Genomic DNA, 16,972 nt, shown 5'->3' with positions numbered 1-16,972 from the left:
AACTCGGGGAGGAATGACTGAGTGAGTGGGAATATCTGATAACGTGAACGGGGAGGAGATCGTGGGAGCAGCGTGGAGGGGGGTGGAGGGGTTTATCACAAACTGCAGGCTGAGTCATCCTGAGACTCCATGCGTTTGCAGTATCAAGCTGGAGAGCTCACTAGCCGGGAGTGAATTCTTGTAGGGAGTTAGGGAGAGGATTTGGCTGAAAAAGACAGAGGAGGGAGAGAACAGTGAACAACCAGGACTGGGAGAAACTGTGATCTGAGTCTAGAGAGAAACATCCTCAGCTGCAACCTCCGACGGAAAGCTCGGCATCCCGGGCGCGCCCAGCACTTGCGCTAGGGCCCTACAGAACAAAGGAGCAGTTTTGGGGCTAGGAGACGGGCCGCACAGAAAAGCTGCTGCGGAACTCCGGACCGGGGGAGAACTGTGTTCTTGAAATCAGTGTTTGCTCTTTAGTCGCGCTAGAATCCCACAGAACAAAAGGCAGGTTTGGGGCTAAAAGAGAAATAGGACGTGCAGGGTGTGTAAGTAGGGAAGAGAGCGGAGGTGGAGGTTCTGGAGGGGAGACGGTTTTAGGGCAAAGAGAAGGGCCCGCAGGGAGGGGCTGCTGCCCGGCAGAGAGCTCCGGGGAAGGAGAGTGCTGCGCTGACCGACCACACTAGAGTCCCACAGCACAAAGGGACGGTGCTGTGGCAGGAAGAAAGATAGAGCGCGCAGGCCGATAGACAGGGAAGCCAGCGGAAGTGGTAGCTCGGAATAGAGAAAGTTTGGGGGCAAGGAGAAGAGCACAGGCAGGAAAGCCACTGCAAAGCTCCAGACTAGGGGAGAGGCCCTGGGCAGGAAAGGGCCACTGGGCCCGGCACTTTGACCGACAGTGCCAGAGTCCTGCAGAACAAAAGGACAATATTGAGACAGGGAGAGAGATAGGGTGCGCAGGCATATAGACAGGGAAGAGAGCAGAAGCTGTAGCCTGGGAATAGAGACAGGACTGGAGGCAGGGCGGGGATTGCTCGCAGGCACAGGCTGGACCAACAGAGGGAAGGAGTAGCTGGACAAGCCTGAGGAGGGCTGAGGGTGTCTCAGGAGGGGACAACTATACTCAGCTCACAGCAGAGCGGTGGTAGGCCCACGAAAAAAAGACTAGCAACCCCAGAATCAAGCAGAACCCTCCCACAGCCAGCCAACCAACCAGAAAAGATTTGAAACTCATGGAATTTTGAATAGGAGCAGACTCAGGAAGGAAGCAAGGAAAAACCAAAAAACAAACAAACCAAAAATACCCAGAGACTGCATAAAAGTTGAATTGAGTTAAAATCCTCATTCTTTTATCTCTCACTCTCTCTCTAACTACCCCTACCGTCAGTCCCTTCTTATTCTCGCTCCTTTTCTCCCCTCCCCTTCCCCCCCTTCTCTCCCCTTAGCATTCTCCCCTGCATCCTATTCTCAGTTAATTTTATAATTTTAAGTTCTCTCCCTTTCTCACCCTCTCCTTTCTCTGCGCTACACACCTTCAACTTTATTAAATTTCTTTCTTTATTTTGTCCCCCTTCAGTCTACATTCATTTTTCTTTCATCTCTTGTCCTTATTTTCCTTCTCTCCCTATACATAATCTCTCTCTCTCCCTATTACACTTTATATTCTAATCTCTTAATATTCAAATTATAATTCTAATCTATCCCCCTCTCCCTTTACTCTCCTATTCTTACCCCTTCTCTTTTTCTACCCCACCCCCCCCACTTCTTTCCCTACCTCTTGTATTTCTCTCCTTCATCCTATCTTTTGCCAACTCTTCAATTTCAATCCTCCCCTCCCTAATATCTCCTCTTCCTTCTGATTTCCTTCCCTCCTCTGAGCTCTTTTCCTCCCAAATCCTCTTGCTTTCCTATCTCCTATTCCTCTCTCTCTATATTCACCTTTTCTCTCTATCTTGCAACTTTATATCATGTTTTAATCTCCTAATCTTTTTTATAACATATAATTTAAAAAAGAATTTTAATCCAGTCCCCTCTCTTCTACCTCCCCTTCTTCTTTTGTTCTCTCTCCTACCCTTCTCTTCTCTACTTTCTCTCTCTCTTTCCTCTCTCCCCTCCTGTCTTGCTATTTTCTACTCTGTATTTTTATCCTTAAAAAATTCTCTCTCAATCTATTTCCTACCTTCTAACCTCCCCAGCCCTCTCTTTCAATTTCTGGCTGTCTGTCTACCTGGATGTCTGTTGTGTCTACCCTACCTCCCACGCTAATCATATAGTATATACCGATTATATAATCCTAATACTATACACTTCCACTTTCTCTCTCCACACTGTAACCCTCCCCTCCTTTTCAAACAGACAGTGTAAGTGTTAATTGCTCTCTTACATAACCTTGATCCCAATTGCTAATATTAATAATCTATCAACTTCCAGCTCAAAAATTACCCTTCCTTCATTTAAAACAACTCCTTTCTGTTTCTCCTACGAAATAAGAGTCCCAGTATCTCCACAAGTATATTAACACGGGCTCATTTGCAGCCTATAGTGGGATTGTATTTGGGGGAGACATTGGAGGGTGTGGGTTTCTTGCCTGGGTTGTGTAATTATGTTTTAGCAGCACCTTCACAAAAGATCTCAAGACAAGGTGGGCAGAGTGACTCTCAATCAACTAACCAGAGAAAAAGATGCACCAAAAAGTAGCTGAAATACAACCAGACAGATTAAAGAAATATCATCAAGGACAACACAGACGGAGATCCAGGAGGGCGGAGGAGTAAGTGGAAGCTACACTAACCCCCTCCCAGGACCAGCCAGTGCTGACTCAGCCCCATTACAGCAGACAGACCATCCCCCTCCAAGTGGTGTCATAGTAAGGGGAAATAAAAGCCCTGCCTACAGGAATTAAGTTGCCACACCCACGGTCCTTAAGCCTGACAGCTGATCACAGATTGAGTATAGTAACAACTAAAGAAGAGAGACAAAGGCAATAGATCCCTGGAAGTCTCCAACAGGCTGCCTAGGGCCAGTCTGGTACATGATCTGACGCTACCAGAGGCAGATCCAGGAAGAACTGATCATTCTAAGAAGCACCAACAAACAAAAGGAATCACAAAAATGGGAAGACAGAGAAACAACCCCCCATCAAAAGGAAAGGTAGAATCCCCAGAAAGAGTGCTAAATGAAATAGAGGGGAGCAACATATCAGATACAGAATTTAAAACATGGATTATGGAGAAGCTAAATGAGCTCAGCGGAAACTACAAAGAACTCCAGAAAAACTACAGTGAACTCCAGAAGAACTATAAGGAACTTACTGAGATTTATACCAGCATCAAAAAGGACATGGAAGCTATCAATAAGAGCCAGGAGGAAATGAAGAATACAATCTCTGAATTGAAGAACACAGTAGAAGGAATTAAAAGCAGGCTAGAGGAAGCAGAAGATCGGATCAGCGAGCTGGAGGACAACGTACACAAAAACTCCCAGACAATGCAACAAAATGAAAAAAGACTGAACAAGACTGAAGAGGTTCTAAGACAGCTGCAGGACAACATGAAACGTAACAATATCCGTATCATTGGAATTCCAGAAGGAGAAGAAGAAGAGCAAGGGATAGAAAACCTCTTTGAAAAACTAATGACAGGAAACTTCCCTCACATGAGGAGAGAAAGAGTCACGCAATTCCAGGAAGCACAGAGGGTCCCAATGAAGATGAACCCCAACAGGCCCACCTCAAGACACATCATAATTAAAATGGCAACATCCAAAGACAAAGAGAGAATCCTAAAAGCAGCAAGAGGGAAACAACTAATAACATACAAGGGAGCTCCAATAAGGCTATCCTCAGATTTCTCAGCAGAAACACTACAAGCAAGAAGGGAATGGCAAAAAATATTCCAAGCAATGAAAAACAAAGGCCTACAACCAAGAATACTCTACCCAGCAAGGCTCTCATTCAAAATGGAAGGCGAAATAAGGAGTTTCTCAGACAAAGGAAGACTAAAAGAATACATCTCCACCAAACCAGCAATGCAAGAGATGCTAAAGGGTCTGCTCTAAAAAGATAAAGAAACAGAGAGAAACAGAGAAGAACACGAGTACAAAGGGGGAAAATGACAATGAATAAGTACTTATCAGTAATAACCTTAAACGTAAATGGATTAAACGCTCCAATTAAAAGACATAGGGTAGCTGAATGGATTAGAAAGAATGACCCACATATATGCTGTCTACAAGAGACCCACCTTAGAACAAAAGATCTACACAGACTGAAAGTAAAGGGATGGAAAAATGTATTCCAAGCAAACGGACATGAAAAAAAAGCCGGGGTAGCAATACTTATATCAGACAAAACAGATTTCACAGCAAAGGCCATAAAAAGAGACAAAGAAGGGCATTTCATAATACTTAAGGGAAAAATCCATCAAGAAGATATAACCCTTATAAATATATATGCACCCAACTTAGGAGCACCCAAATATGTAAGGAAAATTTTGAAAGACTCCAAGAAAGATATAGGCAGCAACACACTCATCGTAGGGGACTTTAACACCCCATTGTCAACAATGGACAGATCTTCAAAGCAAAGAAACACCAAAGATATTGAGGCACTGAACAACACTTTAGATCAAATGGACTTAGTCGATATATATAGAAGTTTACACCCCAAAGAAGCAAAATATACATATTTCTCAAGTGCACATGGAACATTTTCAAAGATAGACCACATGGTAGGACACAAAACAAGCCTCAATAAATTCAAGAAAATTGAAATTATATCAAGCATCTTCTCAGATCACAATGCCTTAAAATTGGAAATCAACCTCAAGGAAAAAACTCAAAAACATTCAAACTCATGGAGAATGAATAACATGCTATTAAATAATGAATGGGTTAACAATGACATCAAGGAAGAAATCAAAAAGTTCCTGGAAACCAATGATAATGAACACACAACAACCCAAAACCTATGGGATACAGCGAAAGCAGTCTTAAGAGGAAAGTTCATAGCAATACAAGCCTACCTAAAAAAGCTAGAAGAATCCCTAATAAAAAATTTAACCCTACAGCTACAAGAACTAGAGGAAGAACAACAAGCAAAACCCAGATCAAATAGAAGGAAGGAAATCATCAAGATCAGAGCAGAATTAAATGACATAGAGTCTAAAGTAACAATTCAAAAGATCAACAAGAGTAGGAGCTGGTTCTTTGAAAAGATAAACAAAATTGACAAGCCTTTAGCCAGGCTCATCAAGAAAAAAAGAGAGAGAACCCAAATAAATAAAATCAGAAATGAAAGAGGAGAAATCACAACTGATACCACAGAAATACAAAGAATTATAAGAAATTATTACGAACAACTGTATGGCAAGAAATTTGACAACCTAGAGGAAATGGACAGATTCCTGGAAAACTATAGTCTTCCCAAACTGAATCAAGAAGAAGCAGAAAGTCTGAATAGACCAATAACAGCTAGCGAAATTGAAGCAGTAATCAAAAAACTCCCAGCACACAAAAGCCCAGGACCAGATGGCGTCACAAGTGAATTCTACAAAACATTTAGGAAAGAACTAACTCCTATCCTCCTCAGACTATTCCAAAAGATACAAGAAGAGGGAAGACTCCCAAACTCGTTCTATGAAGCCAGTATAACCCTAATTCCAAAACCAGGTCAAGACACAACAAAGAAAGAAAACTACAGACCAATATCGGGGATGAACATAGATGCTAAAATCCTCAACAAAATATTGGCAAACCGGATCCAGCAACACATTAGAAAGATCATACACCACGATCAAGTAGGATTCATCCCAGGGATGCAAGGATGGTTTAATATTCGCAAATCAATAAACGTGATACAGCACATAAACAAAATGAAAGACAAAAACCACATGATCATATCAATAGATGCGGAAAAAGCATTTGATAAAGTACAACACCCATTTATGATAAAAACTCTCAGCAAAATGGGAATAGAGGGAGCATACCTCAACATAATAAAGGCCATATATTAGAAACCTGAAGCCAACATCATACTCAATGGGCAAAAACTGAGAGCATTCCCCCTGAGATCAGGAACAAGACAAGGATGTCCGCTCTCTCCACTCCTATTCAACATAGTCTTGGAAGTTCTAGCCACAGCAATCAGACAAGAAAGAGAAATAAAAGGCATCCAAATTGGAAAAGAGGAAGTAAAACTGTCATTATTTGCAGATGACATGATAGTGTACATAGAAAATCCTTTAGACTCCACAAAAAAACTACTCAATCTAATAAGTGAATTCGGCAAAATAGCAGGATACAAAGTCAATATTAAGAAATCAAAGGCATTTTTATACACCAACAATAAAAACTCAGAGATAGAAACTGAAAGAAAAATTCCATTTACCATAGCAACAAGAAAAATAAAATACCTAGGAATAAACTTAACCAAAGAGGTAAAAGACCTGTACACAGAAAACTACATAACACTGAAGAAAGAAATTAAAGAAGATACAAATAAATGGAAGCGTATACCATGCTCATGGATGGGAAGAATCAACATCATTAAAATGTTCATACTACCCAAAGCAATTTATAGATTCAATGCAATCCCTATTAAAATACCAGCAACATATCTCACAGACCTAGAACAAATACTTCAAAAATTTATATGGAACCAAAAAAGAGCCCGAATAGCCACAACAATTTTGAGGCAGAACACAGTAGGAGGAATCACAATACCCGATATCAAACTATACTACAAGGCCACGGTAATCAAAACAGTCTGGTACTGGCATAAAAACAGACATATAGATCAATGGAACAGAATAGAGAGCCCAGAAATAAGCCCAGGTTCATATGGTCAACTAATATTTGACAAAGGGGGAAAGAACATCAAATGGAGTGAAAAGAGCCTCTTCAACAAATGGTGTTGGGAGAACTGGGCAGGGACATGCAAAAAAATGAAACTAGACCACCAGCTCACACCATACACCAGAATAAACTCAAAATGGATCAAAGACTTAAATGTAAGCCGTGACACCATAAAAGTCCTAGAGGAAAAAATAGGCAGGAAAATTTCAGATATCCCACGTAGCAACATTTTCACTGATATATCTCCTAAGGCAAGGGAAATAAAGGAAAGAATAAACAAATGGGACTACATCAAACTAAAAAGTTTCTGCTCAGCTAAAGAAAACATCAGCAAGATGCAAAGGAAACCAACCATATGGGAAAATATATTCGCCAATGACATCTCAGACAAGGGATTGATCTCCAAAATATATAAAGAACTCATACGACTCAACACCAAGAAGACAGACAACCCAATTAAAAAATGGGCAAAGGACCTGAACAAACACTTCTCCAAAGAAGACATACAGAGGGCCCATAGACATATGAAAGTATGCTCAACATCACTAGCCATCAGAGAGATGCAAATTAAAACCACAATGAGATACCACCTCACACCAGTCAAAATGGCAATCATCAACAAATCAACAAACAACTTGTGCTGGAGAGGATGCGGAGAAACGGGAACCCTGGTGCATTGCTGGTGGGAATGCAGACTGGTGCAGCCACTGTGGAAAACAGTTTGGAATTTCCTTAAAAAACTAAAAATGGAACTGCCTTTTGAACCAGCAATTCCATTGCTAGGATTATATCCAAAAAATCCCGAAACACCAATTCAAAAGAACCTATGCACTCCAATGTTCATAGCAGCACTATTTACAATAGCCAAGTGCTAGAAACAACCTAAGTGCCCATCTGTATATGAGTGGATCAAAAAACTATGGTACATTTACACAATGGAATTCTATGTAGCAGAAAGAAAGAAGGAACTTCTACCATTTGCAACAACATGGATGGAACTAGAGAAAATTATGCTTAGTGAAATAACCCAGGCAACAAAAGAAAAATACCTTATGCTGTCACCTATTACAGGAAACTAATGAACAACACAAACAAATGAGCAAAATTGAACCAGAGGTATGTAAACAAGAAGTAGACTAACAGTAACAAGGGGGGCGGGGGGGAGGAAAAGAAAGGTGTAAGGGGATGGGTCAAGTTCAAAAATATATATATATATGAATGACCCACAGACAGGTGCAACTGAGTGGGGACTAAATGTGGGGGAGGGGAGGGACAGGGTGCAGGGAAACAAGAGGGCTAAAAAAGTGAGACAACTGTAATGGAAAAACAAACCAAAATTTTTTAATGGGGGAAAAATGAAAATATGAAGAATGGAAATGCCAGTTCAGTGAATATTAGGACAAAGATTTTCCTTCACGTTGTATATTTTTCTCCCTATTTGATCCCTCCAGAGTTTGGCATTCTAAACAAGTAAATAATGACATAAGTTCCTTTGCATAGAACTAATAAGACCAGTTGTCAACAGAGGTTCTTTTTTTTTGACCAAGTCTTTGACTGGAATGTCAAGCCTAAAGGAAACATACTTGGGCTCAGATTGTTACCAGAAAGCCCTGAGGAACTGGGAATGACTTTCAAAGGTAATAAAAGCCCGTGAGATAAAAGGCCTGGTACCATGGTTGGTTGTGGGGTCCACAGCAATCTTTCCAGGGAAGGAACGAAGGTTGTTTTCCTGAAAGATGGCTAGAAGGGACCTTAAGGCACAAGGAAAGACCAGAAAGACTTGGAAAAAACAGGTGTGTACAGGCAAGGATGAATGCCAGATATGTGGCACAGCTTCTGTGCCCTGAAGAACAGACTGAAGGTCACCCCAAATATTCCTTGGGTAAGTTCCAGCAAAGCAGAACTAAAGATCATAAGTGATCATTTGCTGCTCTTGTTATGTTTATGCAAACAAACAGGATAAATTAAAAATGGACTTAATGTAGTCCCTTTAAAGACAAGGAGGGTAACCTTAGGGAGAAAAATTATTATTCAAGGAAAATCACAATGATCAGTAGTAGAGTATAAAACAGAGCAACTAACCGTCTTAAAAGTTTCTTCTCCAGACTTAGAGACTTGTTTGCGGGTTATGTTACATAAATTAACACGTGTTTTTTGTTTTCAAAGGACATAAGCCAATGATCGCATTACCTGAGTGATTATCTGTATGCATAAGCCTCACTTAATCCTCTCTGCAGCGCTGCCTCCTGACTCAACGGTTTGGCTGAACTAAATGGCTGGGTTGGGGAAGAATGGGGTGGTCTGTGGGCTTCACTTTAAAACGGGTTTCTCTTTTCTATCCTAATGGCTTGGACAGAAAAGGCCCAGAGGTCTGAGAGGGGGAAAAACCTAAACTATTTACCTCAGCCCAAACTAAGTATAATGGGCAAAAGGGTTTTGGACAGGCGAGATGTGCCTAGCACACCTTCTTACAAAGAAGCCATTTTTTTTTCCCCTAATATGGAACATTGAAAAATTAATCCCTGCCTTTTGTCATCTAGTAGTTATGGATTGAATGATGTCTTTTAACCCTTTTCGCCAAATCTGTTGCCCTCAGAACACAACAAGGACACCAGCCTGTTGAACCAAGCACGCCGTTGACCGGAGGCAGCCAACTGACCTGGAGTCTGCACGATCCTTCCCCATGTGGGAAGGCCACCCTCCCCTCCACACCCCCACTCTTATTAGGGTTTTCTGGACCCAAGGGTAGGTAGGGCGACGACCATGTCCAGCTTGAAGCAGCTAGAGGAGCTTGAGACCTTCGCCCATTGTCCTTTACAAGATTACAAAGGGTCCTAATATTTGAGAGGGGGGGGACAGTTAATTTTTACGAACCAGGGTATGGACTTGGGGGGGATTGTTGGGGGAGGGGTGTGCTGGGGGGAGCGGAACAAGGGGGAGAAAATTGGAACTGTTGTAACAATATAATCAATAAAAAACATTAAAAAAAAAAGAAGAAGAATGGACAATGGGCAACTGGAAAATACACAGCATATCAGCTAACTCCTGTTAATCCTAGCCTAAATTCAGACATTACTTCTAGATGTCTCAGCCATTCCCCACTCCCTAACTATATTCTGTGATAGGGTTTACTAGGGACTCCTATACTTTAGATAATAAGGCTAACAATACTTCTCAAAATGAAACAACAAAAACCATCTTAAATGGACAGCTTTAGTGGTTAAGAAGGCTCTGGAGTCAGACTGATAGAGTTCAAACTTTAACTGTGCAACCTATGGGCTGTATTAGGCAAGTATTTTTCTTTACAAAATGAGGATAACAAGACCCACCTAGCAAAGTCTTAGGGAGAAGTGAGAAAGGTTACCTAAATAAAGTACTTAGCACAGTGCCTGGGACACAGTAAGTACTGCCCTGCCTATTACCAGCAACATTTTAGTTTGTAAGCTTGCTGAATTCTATAGCATGTCTAAATAAAAAGGGAAATGCTACTCTGATTTATTCTAATTCTTCGGTTATTTGGTAATTTTATAATTAGAAGCTAAAAAAACAAAACAAAACAAAGTATCTTCTATCTCTAATTTTTAGAAAAACTTACACTGAGCACTTCATATCTAATCTCAGACTATCCATGTGCAAAAATAATTCTGTGAAAGATACTGGGATAAGATTTAAAGTCTGATAATAATATAAGTAGTACTGATACCCAGTCCACTGTAGTCTCCAAAGCCTAAAAGCAGCAGAATGTGTTTGATCATCCAAGTTTGAAACATTGCATTAAATATTTCATAATTTGTCATTGTAAGGCAATAAAATGTAACATTATTATAAAAGGTGGTATTTCACATAAGGATTTTGAATAAGAAGAAAACACTTTTTTCTTTGTGAACTCTCAAATGATAGCTTTCTAAGTCACCATAAAGGTCCCAAGGCTTGGGTTCTAGACTTAGCTCTATCACTCACCAGCTCTGTAACCTTGGATATGCTGCCTCTGTCCTCCAGGACAGCCTAGATTTTCCCATTTTTTAAATTAAGTGACTATACGATACAAAATGATCTTTACAGTATTTTCTACCTTTAAAGTATTATGATCAATCCTCACTCTGGGTAATTTGAACTTAGCCATTTTCATCACCTAATTTTCAAGTATCAGCAAATACCACTTATACATTTCAGAAGCTTGCCGTTTCATCTTTCCCAATATTTACCTAAAATTTTAAGGAACACATTTGCCATAATGTCCACAAAGAAAAGTTATGTTAATATATATACAAATGCTTAAGAATATTACTTTTCAAAAAGTCCAAGTACAAGCAATAAATGACATTTATGCTCTGCACTTACTGGAACAGCTGCCATGAGTGTAGGTTTCAGTACAGTACAGTCTCCTTTACTTCCTTTTTTAATTTTGCTGGACTATATTAAAGACAAAGTAAATAGGATTAGGGCAACTAACATTAGTAAAAAGAATGTTATAATTCAAGTGTTAAAAATAACAAAGGCAGACATTTACACATGGAGTTTGATCTTCTGCTCTGTGAGTTATTGCTTAGAACTATCATAACCTCTAACTCTGAAGTATAAGTGCTTTAGTGCTTTATCCTATATATTATTTCTTCTAGCACATTTCAGCATTCCTTAGAGGATAAACTAAGATGCAGAAGAAAGGAGAAAGGGATATTTTGGTAAAGCAAGCTTTCTTATTAATAACATTATTATCAAACACAGCACTGACTATCCATTTTCAACAAAACAAAACCCCTCAACTAAGGTAGATCAAACACTAAAATCAAGTTGAAGATAATTTTAACTTTCTTTGATTAGCTAAAAGGCAAAACCACCATCTCAAAGTCACCACTATAAACATCAATGAACATACAGAAATACTAATCTGATAACATTTTGGTTGACAGAATACTGAAGACACTACCAGTGACCATGTGGTGATATGCACATACATTTGTAAACGTGTGTATGTTCTTCTTTTCAATTCTTTTCTTTTCATTCTTACACACATAAATACTATCTGGGTTTTCAGATTTCAGAGCAGTAGGCAGAAAAAAGCTGAGTCACCCACTGAAGGAGGTAGATAAAAATAAGAATCTGCTATAATGTGGTAATCCTGGAAGTTTAGCTGTATGTGTTAGCTGTGTGCAACACAGGCAAAAAGAAAACCAGCTCTTAAGAAGCAGTGGGATCCTCTGGTATGACCATCTCTGCCAAATAGAAATATATTTTGTCCTACTTTTCTTTGAGACAAATACTTTTCTGTGAGACAAATAAAGGAAATAAAATAATCTTGTGTCTCACATATGTGCAAATGTGTGTACGTCTGTGAGTGGAAATCTACACCTGCACATGCACACCACATACAGAGGGCTGCTCCATAGAGAGGAAGATGGGCTCTTGTGTCCTTCAAGTCCAAGCTGATCTTCATGTGCTGCTGACCAGTTTTTGCTACAGAGAGCAGTTCCAGGATATCAGTAGCCACAAGGAGTCCTTCCTGGCTTTCTTTATCTTTCTTAGTAATATTTCAGTTCTCATCTTTATTATGATCACAGTAAGCCTAGTTTGGGCAACATCACTATCATCTGCAGGCTTCCAAGGTGGTACCTCTGGTCTCTGACCTTTTTCTGATTTCCTACATAAGGGAGACTCTTGGATTTTATATTCCTGGTCAGCTGGAGACTCTATAATAAAGTTTATTTAAAAGGTAGGTATGAATGCTCCTGACAGTTTTCTAACAGGTTTCTAATGTTCTACTTGACCTGAGAGACAGCAAGAATGAAAGTCAGACCAACAACAGACTCCAACTGGCCCCCTTCCTCACACTGAGCATATTGATTTCAGAAAGGCAGTGAAAGCAAGGGCTTCCTGTACTTCCCTACTCTGGGGGAAATCATACTCAAAGCTTAATGAAATGACTTTTACATTTTTTAAAACATCTCCAGACATAATAAAACTCACTAAAATGCATCAAATATAATCATCACAGATTTGTCTTTTAATTTTAAAAATAATTTAAGCCCCAGTCTCATTCATAGGTCTATTATGACTTCATTAGACCAAGTCCTGTTTATCAGTTTATTTGATAGTTTACTTATTTTATCAATTACTACTCTAGAAGATTTTAAATGTGAATTTTTAGCTGAGTGGTTTGGTGAAATAAAGAAAATTCTCCATCTTACAAAGAAGTTATGGTCCTTATAGTATATAGTAGGTAATTATTTGGAATATAGAACATTTTCACATAGTAAAGCCACTGAAAAGATGGTTGGATTATCCTTGGAGGTAGAGTAGTAATAATGACCATGTAGGGATACAAGGGACATTCTGGGGTCTAGAAATGTTCTTTTTTCCTCCTTTGATCCAGATGGTGGTCATCACAGAAGTCTATATATGTATGTGTATATTAAATTTAATCAAGCAGTACTCTTATGATTTTTGCACCTTATGTTTATAGCTAAAATCAAGCTCCCCAAAACAGAAAAAGATAGTTACAATTTCAAATATCAAAAAAAATCTACCTTTTCTTCTTAATATTATACAACCTACCTAATCTCTACCTAAAATGGTATTTGTAACAAAAAAAAAAATACTTGAAAGTATTAAAACTTCTGTGAACTACAAGGGCACATCTTATCAATGCATGCTCCATCAAGACTCCCAAATAAAAGGCCTGGCGTTCTGAAAAATGACAGCTGGGCCTCCAGTGATGGGAATAGCAGAACCCACACAGAAAATCAAGTCATTCTTACCTACACTTACTTATCTTTCAGCATTCTAAACTCCACAGCTTCCTGAAAAGCTCTTTTTTCTTCCAATGTCTGATTGAAGCTTTTTCAAATGGGCTTAAAATACATGAATTAGCCCTACCCATTATTGGACTTCCTGCTATGAACAATAGGGAGAAGGGAGAAGCCTGACTCAAGGCAGAAGTCTCAGGGTTGCCTTTGGACATGCTGCAATGCTGTCCAATAGAGCTTTCCACAATGTTGAAATGTTCACTATCTGTGTGATCCATATGGTGGCCACAAGTCATATGTAGCTACTGAGAACTTGAAATGTGGCTAAAGAAATGGAAAAACTGAATTTTTTTTCTTACTTAATTTTAATTAATCTGTATTTCAATGTGTAGCTAGCAGCTACTGCATTGGACAGCACTACTCTAGAGAAAACTGAGAACAAAACTGGGCCAAATTTCTACCACCATATCTTTCCCAAATTCCACCAATTTTCATGAGTTATATGTCAATAAAAGCTCAGTGTATTTATACTCTCTATCCTATCTCTCTGAAATGAAAACCTAATAGAGAAAGATAAGATGAACAAAATGATAAGTTTCAAAATAATTTAAAAATATGTAGATAAAGCAATGTATAGAACAATTTTATTTACTATAGCCACACATTGCTCAAGGGAACTATTTTTAAAGTCATGGAAAAAGTTTTAGCTGAATGAAAATATCTCATGTTTGAGTAATATGTCCTCAGTCAAACAATGGAACTTGATATGATCATGCCAATATACTGAAAAGCTTGTCACCTGGTCAGAGAGTGTAAGTGGAGACGAATATCCAATCCTACAGCCATAGGTAAAGCAAGATATCTCTGCTGTCAATTCTAGGACATGAGCCAAAGGCAGGTAGCCAATATATGTGTCCTTTGGTCTAAAACAAAATAAGAGAAACATTTTAGCCAATATTAAATTAGAAATCTCAATAAACATCATTTTAATATAGACTGAGTTTAGAGAATGCCAACATGAGCTCTGATTTCTAAAAAAAAAAAAGAAATTGAATAATTCTGTCTTACCCCAGGCCAGGAATTCTCTCACACTGGCCTGCCATTCCAGCTATCAAATTGCTATGATGCATCATCACCCCCTTAGGCCGGCCAGTAGAACCGCTGGTATACATGACGATAGCCATGTCTGAAGGAGCTGGTCTATTTGGAGGAATGCTTGCTAAATGAATGAAAAAGTACCACATAAGTGATTTGAACACACAAAAACACCTGTGATACTATTACCACAATCAGGATACCTCCCTGAGTTTCCTTGGGTTCTGTTGTTGTTGCTGTTGTTGTTGTTGTTAACTTGATCTTTAACATGACTTCAACTTTAAAATTCTAACATGCTAAGTTTTAAATAGCAGAACTTTAAGACAGTGTATTATGCTAACTTAGTAACCTACTTTCCATCCCAGAATATACCAAGATGTCCAAGATATATTACCAAATTAAATAAAAGTTTAACAAGATTCTTAGATCTTTAAAAATCAGTTTATACTCTGTATGCTACTATAATAGTGGATATATGTCATTATACATTTGCCCAAATCCATAGAATGTACACCATCAGGAGTTGAATCGACATCTTGCGATGACGCTGGAGTGTCCTCTCCAGTGAAGCTGAAGCTACAGAGCCTGGGCAGGGTGATATGGAGGGTCTGCTGTTGCCCATGCAGCAAACCCTCCCTCTCTTCGCAGCTGAAGGATCCAAGGGAAAGACGGAGTCAATACAGCTTGGCTTCAGGTGCGCCGCAGGAGTTGCCGGTGTTGACTACAATGTCAAACCGCCTTAGGGACTCCAGCTCCGGATTTTCTGTCGGGGTTTACTCCCTTAGCCTTTCCCCTGAAGGGGTATGCCGCAAGGCAGTGGAGGTTTTTTGGAGTCAGAGTTTTCCTTCTCTGATGTGCCCTGACTGGAAGATCGAACCAGCGACACTTAGCTCGCAGGCCGACGCTCAATCCACTGAGCCAAACCAGCCAGGGTAAATATGGTTAATAATACTCTAATAACTACGTATGTTTTCAGATGGGTGCAAGATTCATTGGGATGATCACTTAGTAAATTATATAATGTCTAATCACTGGGGTGTACACATGAAACTAATATAATAATGCATGCCAACTGTAATTGAAAATGAAAAATGATTTTAAAATGAGAAAAAATGAAAATAAATAAAATAAATCCCAGCATGGACATTGGCAACATCTTTGCATCACCTAAGACACTGTTAAGATCACTATAATTAAGCATTTATTTAAAAAGTTTACTAAATGGAAGGCCTGAGACCTTTTTCTTATGTGAAGTCCAAATTGGAAGGTTATAGTAGGTTATCTGAAAGAAGAGAATTTAGGCAGCAACTGCCATAAATCTCATCTATTGCGTACATCTCTACTTCTTAGTAAATTTTAAAATAGTAGTTATCTTTTAGAGGAAAAAGGGAGGAAAAACTTTAATATATATGGTTTTGATAGTTTTTAAATATTTTACAACTTTTTAATCAAAGAACTTTACACTTATCACTCATTCCACTTCATTCCTAACGTACTGAAATAACTTTGAATGATGAATATATTTGTTTTAACTGCTTTACTTACAGTTTTCTGGCTTGGATCCCAATTCTTCTACTGATTGCATGCTGTGAATCTCAAATCCTTCAGGATATTCTGTTTTATTGATTGCTTTATTGTCCACATAAATGATATGTTTAACACAACTGATGTCTAACAATGCAGTCTGTTGAGCAGAAAGAAAATCCAGTTATTAAATATGAGCCTGCAGTAAACTCAATTACTGAACATTTTTACATCCTGTAAGATAACACTACCATGAATTAAAAGAAAATTTCGTACTTACCTTAAGTTTACTTTCCAGAAGTTCAACACTAGTAATCAGATAGGCAGCTTCAGATTCATTTAACCCATGAACTACAGCGTCTTTGCCAAGTGTGGCATATAAAGTCACAACTATGTAATACAAAAATAAACACAAGTGTCAAATGATAAACATTCATTCAGTATATTATTAAAATCAACCTTTAATGAAAGGTATACTCACAGATGCAAAGACATTTTATAATTTCATTTCAGTCTCTGCTATATTATCCTTCAACCTCACCTCAGATTTCTTGGTAGTCCAAAATTTTCCTCACAGATTCTCAGGATTCTAACTTTCTAAACCTGAAGAAACCCAGAAATACAGGAAGTGCCATAACTGATCAAAAATCAGTCAGTTAAGACTGTCAAGGTCAATAGCTTCTGGCTGAAGGTTTTTTTTTTTTTTTAACCTGTGTTATTTTAAATTTTTTCAATTACAGTTTATATTCAATATTATTTTGTATTAGTTTAAGGTA

General features: G+C 38.8%; 1 protein-coding gene across 4 annotated transcripts in view; it reads right to left on the bottom strand.

Annotated features, from left to right (window-relative positions):
• The window catches only part of ACSL4 (acyl-CoA synthetase long chain family member 4), a 111,528-nt gene that overhangs the window by 32,037 nt on the left and 62,519 nt on the right, over positions 1 to 16,972 (bottom strand). For all 4 annotated transcript variants that reach the window (XM_090264655.1, XM_090264653.1, XM_090264654.1 and 1 more), the window contains 5 exons: positions 16,477 to 16,586; positions 16,218 to 16,356; positions 14,646 to 14,796; positions 14,377 to 14,500; positions 11,176 to 11,247 (listed from right to left, as the gene is read on the bottom strand). In XM_090264655.1, coding sequence (XP_090120781.1) covers positions 11,176 to 11,247; positions 14,377 to 14,500; positions 14,646 to 14,796; positions 16,218 to 16,356; positions 16,477 to 16,586 — 596 coding nt within the window. The remainder of the gene's footprint in view (positions 1 to 11,175; positions 11,248 to 14,376; positions 14,501 to 14,645; positions 14,797 to 16,217; positions 16,357 to 16,476; positions 16,587 to 16,972) is intronic.

This window comes from Furipterus horrens, unplaced genomic scaffold (genome assembly GCF_987537825.1).
Source record: "Furipterus horrens unplaced genomic scaffold, mFurHor1.1.pri manual_scaffold_17, whole genome shotgun sequence".
Lineage (NCBI taxonomy): Eukaryota > Metazoa > Chordata > Mammalia > Chiroptera > Furipteridae > Furipterus > Furipterus horrens.
This window is presented reverse-complemented; position numbering and strand designations above follow the sequence as displayed.